This window comes from Bactrocera dorsalis, chromosome 3 (assembly GCF_023373825.1).
Source record: "Bactrocera dorsalis isolate Fly_Bdor chromosome 3, ASM2337382v1, whole genome shotgun sequence".
NCBI lineage: Eukaryota > Metazoa > Arthropoda > Insecta > Diptera > Tephritidae > Bactrocera > Bactrocera dorsalis.
The window spans coordinates 58,166,012-58,176,228 of NC_064305.1; the positions used below are offsets into that span (position 1 = coordinate 58,166,012).

General features: G+C 36.8%; 1 protein-coding gene across 1 annotated transcript; it reads right to left on the minus strand.

Moving 5' to 3' along the window:
• Nucleotides 1-7,087: 7,087 nt before the first annotated feature.
• On the minus strand, nucleotides 7,088-7,879 carry LOC105233886 (cuticular protein 47Eg). Its single transcript, XM_011216056.4, has 2 exons — nucleotides 7,723-7,879; nucleotides 7,088-7,529 (listed from the first exon to the last, which is right to left on the minus strand). The coding sequence occupies exons 1-2, from the start codon at nucleotides 7,732-7,734 to the stop codon at nucleotides 7,188-7,190; spliced, it is 354 nt and encodes a 117-aa protein (XP_011214358.1). The 5' UTR covers nucleotides 7,735-7,879; the 3' UTR covers nucleotides 7,088-7,187.
• Nucleotides 7,880-10,217: the final 2,338 nt, after the last annotated feature.

Here is a 10,217-nt window from a genome sequence, read left to right on the forward strand (position 1 = left end):
AGCTTCAATCGGGATTTGTCGGTCGGGCTATCCCGTTTCGCGCCCACTCATCAAACAAACGATGTACCTGTTGGTGGTTGGGCTTCAATTCTTGCACGATTTCGATTTTGTAAGTCCGCAAACAGACAGACTGATGACGTTACAGTTGTCTTCGATACTCTGACCAACAGCAACAATAGCGTCTTCGCTGAGTACTGTATAGCATCTTTGAGGATTCAAATTATTTGCTAAAGTTAACATGGTGCAAACCGATAAATTATTGCAAAGCTCGATGTGTTGCGCGAACCGAACAATTATTTTAGTAATAAACAAACTGAGTATAAATCAAATAGACGAACTCTAAAAAAAGTATTTCCTCAATGGAAACCACACTTTTAAAAAACACACGTTGCGTATGAGCAGTGTCACAAAATTATTTAATTTAACCATCTTTGTCTGTATATACATTGTGACAAAAAGTAACCTGAAATTATAATTAATTTTCCTGGGTAAATGATATTTCAAAAACTGTATTTGGCAAGTTGGTAGGACTGTCCTTAATTTTTTTCCTTTGTGGAAATCATCGCATTGATCCACGCAATTAATACCATCGATCAACCACCGTATTCACTAGATTTGGTTCTGTGTGATATTTTCTTGTTCCCCGACCGGAAGTTATCGCTCCGTGGAACCCGTTTTCGATCGAAGAGATAAAACGGAATTCGCAGAAGACCTGGGATGTGCTTATGAAAAGTGGTTCGATGATTGGAACACTTGTTGGCATAAGTGTATTACATCTGATGGGGATCACTTTGAAGACGAAAAAATTAATATTGATGAATAGTTAAAAATTTTGCGTTTTGTTTACAACTTCCAATTTTCAATTTATAGTTCTCAATTTTACCTTTTGCCCCAATGTACGTGAACTACTCTCTCACTGAGCTATCTATCCAAAATTTGCATGTATCCATTACTCTGCCTTTGTAAGGGCAACTGTTTCGTTGGACACAATTTGGCACAGAATACTGTCTACTTCGAACAGTTTGTTCATATTAAACCATTAAAGCGTTCAGCAAAAAACTATCCTATAATAAGTAAGGAAGGACTAAGTTCGGGTGTCACCAAACATTTTATACTCTCTCATGATAAAGTGATAATCGAGATTTCATTATCCGTCATTTGCATATCTGACGTTTTTTGTTAGTACGCTAACGCACTTTTAATGATTTTCAACATTACCTTTGTATGGGAGGTGGGTGTGGTTATTATCCGATTTCTTTCATTTTGAACTGTATATGTAAATGCCTGAAGGAAACGACTCTATAGAGTTTGGTTGATATAGCTATAGTAGTTTCCGAGATATGTACAAAAAACTTAGTAGGGGGCGGGGCCACGCCCACTTTTCCAAAAAATTACGTCCAAATATGCCCCTCCCTAATGCGATCCTTTGTGCCAAATTTCACTTTAATATCTTTATTTATGGCTTAGTTATGACACTTTATAGGTTTTCGGTTTCCGCCATTTTGTGGGCGTGGCAGTGGGCCGATTTTGCCCATCTTATGGAGCCAAGAAATACGTGTACCAAGTTTCATCATGATATCTCAATTTTTACTCAAGTTACAGCTTGCACGGACGGACGGACGGACAGACAGACATCCGGATTTCAACTCTACTCGTCACCCTGATCACTTTGGTATATATAACCCTATATCTGACTCTTTTAGTTTTAGGACTTACAAACAACCGTTATGTGAACAAAACTATAATACTCTCTTTAGCAACTTTGTTGCGAGAGTATAAAAATAACATATATGTTTTTCTTGGAAGATAATATCGATACGATTAGAGGATTGTTTATAACAAAAGGCAAAACAATTTTCTTTGGATGCAAACCGTTGGTTATTGTGTTGTCAGATTTAGTTATACATATATCTAAAAAAGTTATTATAGCTTTAGTGCAGTCCATGTTAGCGTTTCTTCTTGTTTTCGATTAAAACACCTACTTTTAACTCACCAAACTGATTTTATCTGCGAGATTGTTTAATTTTATTGCGAACATTTATTGTGCTTAATTGCTGTTAAATTTTTCACTTAATTAGTTTTTTAGAATGAAGAGAAATTCCAAAACAGCCAGATAAATTATTTTGTACTGTCCTACATACATGTACATATGTATATATATACATACATGTGTATATTATATGTTTTAATAAAACAACATCTCCAGAAAATAAATTTAAATTAATTAGCAAATTTAAAACGTGTATTATACTTTCTGGAACACAGTTGAAAAGAAGATTAGGCAATGAATAGATCTAATAATTTAAACCTCTAACGTCTTTTTTTACTTACTCTTCTTGTTCTCGATTTCAAAACAGACAACATTTCATAACACTGTTTTCATATGATCACGAACAATTCGGGTGCATTTTAAACTTTTATATACATTCATATCAGCTGTTATTATTATATCATCTTATAATCACGCAACAAGTTTTATATGCAAAATATAACAATAGTTAATATCATGGAAATATTAGGTTTAATTTTAGAGATATTGTTGTGGACGCATTATTTCACAAAGATAAATAGATTAAAGAATGTCTTTCCGACCTCAAACCATAACATTGTGTGTTAAAATGGTTGCAAATGGTTACACCATAATTTGGGTAGAAGGAAGATATTGACCGAATGCTTTAACTTTAATATCGAATATCAGGTATACGCGAAAACATGCTTGCAAGTAATTTTTTTTTAAGATATCTCACACTCTGACCGACATATTGAGCATAAGGTTTGCTAGAATAACAGATGTCAGTATATATAATTTATGGAATTTGGGATAATTCATGGGACAATTTCACATATTTCCGGAATAAACCTTTATCTTACTGAAAATTATACATTCACTTAAGTTTTTTAAGATATTTTTCACATTAACCAATTAATTTTCATTTAATTCTACTGGAAGTTTGAAATTGGATGTTTTTGGAGAGATACGTCAAATTTCTCTAATAACTAGATACCTCACGTGTTGACCGATATTTGACTATGAGCAAAAAATAGTAAGATTTTTTTTCATAAATTAATCTTCAAAATCTATGCTGCTCCCTCAAAGTATTCTCCCTTGGCCCAAATGTACTTGCGACAAAGTTTTTTTCAATCTTTGAAATAGTTGTTACAGTCAAATTAATAATAGTATTAAAGTCTTGCGGTGTTTTCACTAGTTGGCGCTGAAAGCGCGTAGTTCGTCGCGTCGGGTCATGCTATACCTTTTTGGAAAGCTTATTTCACGCGCTAACACGTGTTTGATTGATTGTCGTTTCTTTTAAGTCGTTCGTAAGTTATAGCGTCGCAAACATGGAGCAAAATAAAGAGAAAATACGGCATATTTTAAAATTTGTGCAGTTTATGGACCCGATACAGTTTCCATTTTCACCGCACAACGATGGTTTCAACGTTTTCGTTCTGGTGTAGAGGTGGTTGAAGATGCGCCACGCTCCGGAAGGCCTGTCCTCGAAAATTGCGATAAAATCGCTGAATTGGTCGAAAGAGACCGGCATCAGCCGTAGCATCGGTCAAGAGCTGGGCATGAGTCATAAAAAAATCATTTCAATTTCAATAAAAACAAGTAAGGAAGGGCTAAGTTCGGGTGTCTCCAAACATTTTATACTCTCGCATGATAAAGTGATAATCGAGATTTCATTATCCGTCATTTACATATTTTTTTAAACGTGATACCTCAGCTCAAATACCGTATTTGTGTAAAGTTTTATTCCGCTATCATCATTGGTTCCTAATGTATATATTATACAGAGAAGACATCAGATGGAATTCAAAATAGCGTTATATTGGAAGAAGGCGTGGTTGTGAACCGATTGCACCCATATTTCGTACATATCATCAGGGTGCTAAGAAAATATTATGTACCGAATTTCATTGAAATCGGTAGAGTAGTTCCTGAGATATGGTTTTTGGTCCATAAGTGGGCGACGCCACGCCCATTTTCAATTTTTAAAAAAAGCCTGGGTGCAGCTTCCTTCTGCCAATTCTTCCGTAAAATTTTGTGTTTCTGACGTTTTTTGTTAGTCGGTTAACGCACTTTTAGTGATTTTCAACATAACCTTTGTATGGGAGGTGGGCGTGGTTATTATCCGATTTCTTCCATTTTTGAACTGTATATGGAAATGCTTAAAGAAAACGATTCTGTAGAGTTTGGTTGACATAGCTATAGTAGTTTCCGAGATATATACAAAAAACTTAGTAGGGGGCGGGGCCACGCCCACTTTTCCAAAAAAATTACGTCCAAATATGCCCCTCCCTAATGCGATCCTTTGTGCCAAATTTCACTTTAATATATTTATTTATGGCTTAGTTATGACACTTTATAGGTTTTCGGTTTCCGCCATTTTGTGGGCGTGGCAGTGGGCCGATTTTGCCCATCTTCGAACTTAACCTTCTTATGGAGCCAAGAAATACGTGTACCAAGTTTCATCACGATATCTCAATTTTTACTCAAGTTACAGCTTGCACGGACGGACGGACAGACGGACGGACGGACAGACAGACATCCGGATTTCAACTCTACTCGTCATCCTGATCACTTTGGTATATATAACCCTATATCTGACTCTTTTAGTTTTAGGACTTACAAACAACCGTTATGTGAACAAAACTATAATACTCTCTTTAGCAACTTTGTTGCGAGAGTATAAAAACCGCAAGACCTTTTTGACAACCCAATATTAAAAGGTCTTACTATTTATTGTTGACAGTAGCATACTACACAAAGTCAACTAGACGTACAAAAATCGGTTATTAGGTATATGATTTTGTTTTAAATATTACTGTGTTAATCTTCACAATATAACATAAAATAGTCAACATAATGTACGAGAGATATAGGATTTCATCTAAAGGTAGACAGTGCCACACCTAAATTTTACCTCTTTGGCCAATAGAAAGCTATCGACGAGATGGGGGCGCGTTTGCTCACTCCGGATAATAACCACTTCCCAACAATATTAAATAGTATCTGCGACATTTCCACTGGCATACTCGTACATTAGATACTGTGGAACGCTCTACTCCGAAAAAGGTATAATATCTCATTGACGTTCTGGCGTTGGAGCTTTGGACCTCCAGTGAGTTCAACAACCACAAAACTTAAGCGACTGCGAGATCCTACCGGCATAGAGTGAACTGTAAGGGGCCCTCCGCACTACTGGCTCTTAGCAAAATCAATCCCGCCACAATTACGGTTGTTCTGACTGAACACTGTCGTATACATAGGCTCACACGAGGCTTAGACTCGCCGCGAACGTTGGTTATATAGTAATATCAGTTATATGAAGTTGAGTCAGTTTAACATGATGTTATCAGTTTTAGACACAATGATGCTTATTATACCTAATTATACTCTGTAACAATATGTTGCAAGTGTATAAAAACTAAAGTATTTTTTAGCCGTTTCATTTAAAGAAGCACTACTTCACTTTCAGACTGTTACATGAATGTACATACATATATTATTAAAATGGAGTTGAAGTTAACATAAACTTCAGACGTTTTAATTTTTTGTCTCGTTTAAATAGAATAAGGAAATTTTTGGCAGCAAAAGCCAAATGGCAACTCTGCCAAACCATTTATCTCTGCGCCAAAATGTAGGCTAGCTTTATTTTATTCATATTTTTCCATTATATTTACCTATTTTATAAAAGTGTTAAGAATTTAAACAGAAAGTACTTTTGTTAGGCGGAAAAGAATATTTTTAATATGAAACATACATAGTATATATGTATATTTTATTATTATTATTCTTCTTCTTTATTGACAGAGACACTGCTTACGGGGTTATAGCCGAGTTTAAAAAAGCGAGAATATTCTATTCTTTTTATTAGTAGGGTTTTAACGTGGCGGGTCCCAAACTTAGCACACAATCCAGGGAAGGGATTGTCTTACCTTTTCACTTTAGCTCGCCTTCAAATGAATGTTTTTTGGCACTTCACTAAAATGTGTTGCATCCAATGGACCGATAAGTTAGCGAAAGAAATTTTAGTGCCTCCTCATCAACTTATCGACAAAACGCTGGGATTGATGAAGCAAGTTGTAAAGTCTCTTCCAAGAGATTGCTTGGTATTAAAATTGTCCGACCACTGCGAGGCAATGTTGAAGGAAAGTATTTTCGTCAGACTAGGCATTGCACGTCTTAAGGTAGATTCAGGCTTCCATAAATAGAAGATTTCTATGCCTCTGGCTACTTGTAAAAATTTAATCGAAGAAGAGGCTGTAAATATGCATAGCTGAGTTTTGGTGGAGTCAATTTCTTGTTTGGTTAACAAGCAGGCAAAAGTGGGATGAATGGAATTTGGGCTGTATAGTATATGCCGACTATTAAAGCTCAAAAGGAAAGACATATAAATTCTCGTAGGACTGCTTATAGATGTATATTGTTTCAGATGTTGTACAGATAAAACTTTTTGTATTGATAAACTTCATCAGAAGCATGGAGGGGTTCAAAGAGAACACAATAGGTGTAGGGGACTTTAGTCTCATTGATTACGTAATGAGCTTCATAAAGTCCTTTTAAACAAAAGGTTGGATTGTCTTTAAAGACGTCATAGTGAACGTTTTGGTGAATAACAGAAGCCTTAACTTAATTTAAAGCAATCGCCAAAAGAATATTAAAAGGTTTGTTAGTCTTCGATTACCTAATGAGTCCAAAAGTACAATTTCTAAACTCTCACCTCTGTTACTTTCCAGAAACTTTAGGAGATGTCAATTTCACTAAGCCATTTAGCAGATATAAAATAGATACCAGGGACAATGGAGCGCCTCAATGATGGCATACTACTTCAGAGAGACATTTGAGATGCTTTCTACAAGTGAATATGCACCAAAAGAGGTTTCACTCGAAAACAAAATTAATATACATGTTTAGTCTTTACTAAAAAATGTATTCCGGATAAAATAAAGAATTTTTATAACGTCACTTTAACTATTTATGACATTTATTTTAAGTTTATACTTATTGAGTAATAATTTTTTTTTCAACTTTCACTTTTCATCGCCAAAAAACTGAACTGAATTGGATGAAAACACAAACATATTTTTTTTATCCTAATGACTTAGAATGCATTTATTCAAAAAACGGAGGTAAAAAACGAAACAATCAATTTAAAAATGTTGTAAAAGCACATAACAGCTGCTTATTCCTTGGATGGGTGGGCTTCGATGTAAGCGATAGCCTTAAGGATGGCCTCTGGGATTGGTGGTGGAGTTGGGAGTGGTGGGTTGGCGCTCACAACTTGGTAACCGTTCTCATCAGCAACATATTGGACGGCAACAGCTTCACCTTCGGGGGAGGTGAACGAGTATTGGCCCTTGGCGACCAAAGCATCACCGCTCAGGGTACCTTCTTGCTCAGCCTTGATGGAGTTGGAGAACTCGTAGGCGTATTTGAAGCCATCAGGGTTCACTTCGCTGTCCAAACGGAGGACATCGGCTTCTTCGTTGGCGTAGGCGACAGCCAAAAAGCAGGCAAGGACGACCTAAGTAAATGATAACGAGACAGTTGAGAGTAATTAATTAGCACAGCACGTTCACAATTTTTTTTGTTTTAATTTTTAGTTTAAAATCTGTTATTCAATTTGAACTTTTTTAAGAACTTAGAAACTTTTTCTTTGAGTTGTTATGATTTTCAATTGAATATTATTTCGATTTTTTGGATTTTGAAACACTTACAAAGAATTTCATTTTGAGAAATGTTATGTGCTATCACGTTGATTCGTAGTACGAAACTGATACAGAAGTCTGCAATTTCACGGGTTTTTATACAAATGTGCTAATTACTATTGGCATGCTAACCATCAAATTTTATTTAAATTTTTCTAAAAACAAGTCACTAATGAGTGTCTGGTCTATTGATGACACTGAAAATACAAGCTCATCACATATTAACGCTTTGTTTTTGTCGCATCTAAAAAATATTGTTTTCGTCTTCGTTGACTTTTTGTTTGGAAACTAGCATTGAGGTAATATACATGTTTTACTGTAGAAGTCGTTATATCGATATGCACGAGTCCGCATGTTCATATTATCGGCTGGCTAAACACTTAAGACGTCATATTTAAATTAATTTACATACTTCATATTTCAGCTAAGGGCGTCAAGAAGTGATACGAAGTGCGTTGAGGTGACTTCGTTAAAATCGCACAGCGGCGGACAAGAAACTAAGTACAGGTGAATACCGTATGAGTTCGAGTATAGTAGAAAGGCGCTTAATTGAAGCCGTGCGAAAGCTTAGCGATACAAGAAAATCAAAAAACTTCAATGAAATTAAAGGTTTAGTTGTAAGTACAAAAGAGAGTGATTTATTTGAGTGCGAATAGCTAAGTGCTGTCAGATATGAGCAGCTCTCGAAAAATTTATCAAAAAACGTAATGGTACCAGCAATATTCTCTCAGCAGTCGCGTCTATGTAATCGGAACAGACCACTATTTTTATCCGGAAAGGAGTACAAACTAAGCAGCATTTCTCAAAAAAATTTCGTTGAGGCAAGAATGTGATTCGTGGAAGTTTTCAAAATTTTGGAAAACATTTTGTTTATGGAAGTTATGAAGATAATCTTTCAGATGAAAGTCCAGATTAAGTTTTTTTGAGGACATATTACACCCTAAACTAAACTATATATGACATTAGAAAGTTTTTGGAGTTTTCCGATTTATGGCTTCGTAGAAAAATTTGAACAATATTCACAAAACATTTCCAGTTTTTTTCTAATCATTCAGTTTCTCTTCAAAGGGTCGTATGCTGATAGTTGCCGTATTTGTGGTCCAATAATCTCTCTTTAACGATTTTCTACTCGACTTGCATTCTTGCTCTCTGAGAGCACTCGCCAGCAACTCGGTATAAGGGAATTGTGGACGGCATTTCAAGCTTCTTACGTACAGCTGCAAACAAACCCATTGGTTTTCGGAACAAGCAAAAGAACAGCTGGTACGATGCGGAGTGCCGTGTCGCAGTGGAGAGAGCGTTCGGGATGGGATTGATACCGAGAATTGAAGAGGGAATCGAGATGCATTTGCAGACGGAAAAAGAGAGACCGAAATGCGTGAGGGTAATGCTCGAAAATTCTACGAAAAATGCGGTGACTACCAAAAGGTTTCAAGACCGGAGCATACTCTTATAGAATTAAAGGAGGTGATCTGGTAACCGATGCCCAGAGCATCCTAAAATTAGGGAGGGAACACTTCTCCAGCCTGCTGAATGGCAGTGAAAGCATAACATCAGGAGAAGACAAACCCGCTTCCCCAACCGATAACGATGGAGCAGATGTTCCACTGCCCGACCAAGAAAAACTTCGAATAGTAATTACCTGTCTGAATAACAACAAAGCGGCGGGGCCGATAGGTTGCCGGCCGTGCTATTTAAATATGGCGGCGAAGAAGTGATAAGGAACATACAACAGCTTCTTTGTAAAATATGGTCGGATGAAAGCATGCCAAACGATTGGAATTTAAGTGCGCTCTGTCCAATCTACAAAAAGGGAGACCCCACAATCTGCGCTAACTACCGTGAGGTAAGCCTCCAACATCACGTGTAAGGTTCTATCGAGCGTATTGTGTGAAAGATTTTAGCCCACCATCAACAAACTGATTAGATATTATCAATGTGGCTTCAGACAGGGCATATCAAAAACTAACCAGATATTCACTATGGGCCAAATCTTAGAAAAGACTCGTGAAAAAAGGATCGGCGTACACTATTACATCAACAATTTTAAAGCTGCTTTTGACGGCACAAAAAGGAGCTGCCTTTAAACTAACGTTGCACAATACCAAAAGTTCCGTCAGGATTGGAAAGGACCTCTCGGTCCGTTCGATACCAAACGAGGTTTCAGACAAGGCGACTCCCTATCGTGCGACTTCTTCAATCTGCTGCTGGAGAAAATAATTCGAGCTGCAGAACTAAATAGAGAAGGTACCATCTTCTATAAGAGTGTACAGCTGCTGGCATATGCCGATGATATTGATAACTTTGGCCTCAACACCCGCGCCGTTAGTTCTGTTTTCTCCAGACTGGACAAGGAAGCCTATGAGTCACTCATTATTTCCGTCCTGCTATAAGGTGCTGAGGCAATTTTCCAGGAAAAGGTTCTGCTGAAGATTTATTGCACTTTACATACTGGTAACGGCGAATACCGCATTCGAAGGACCTAGGTGTAAGCAGAGGAAGAG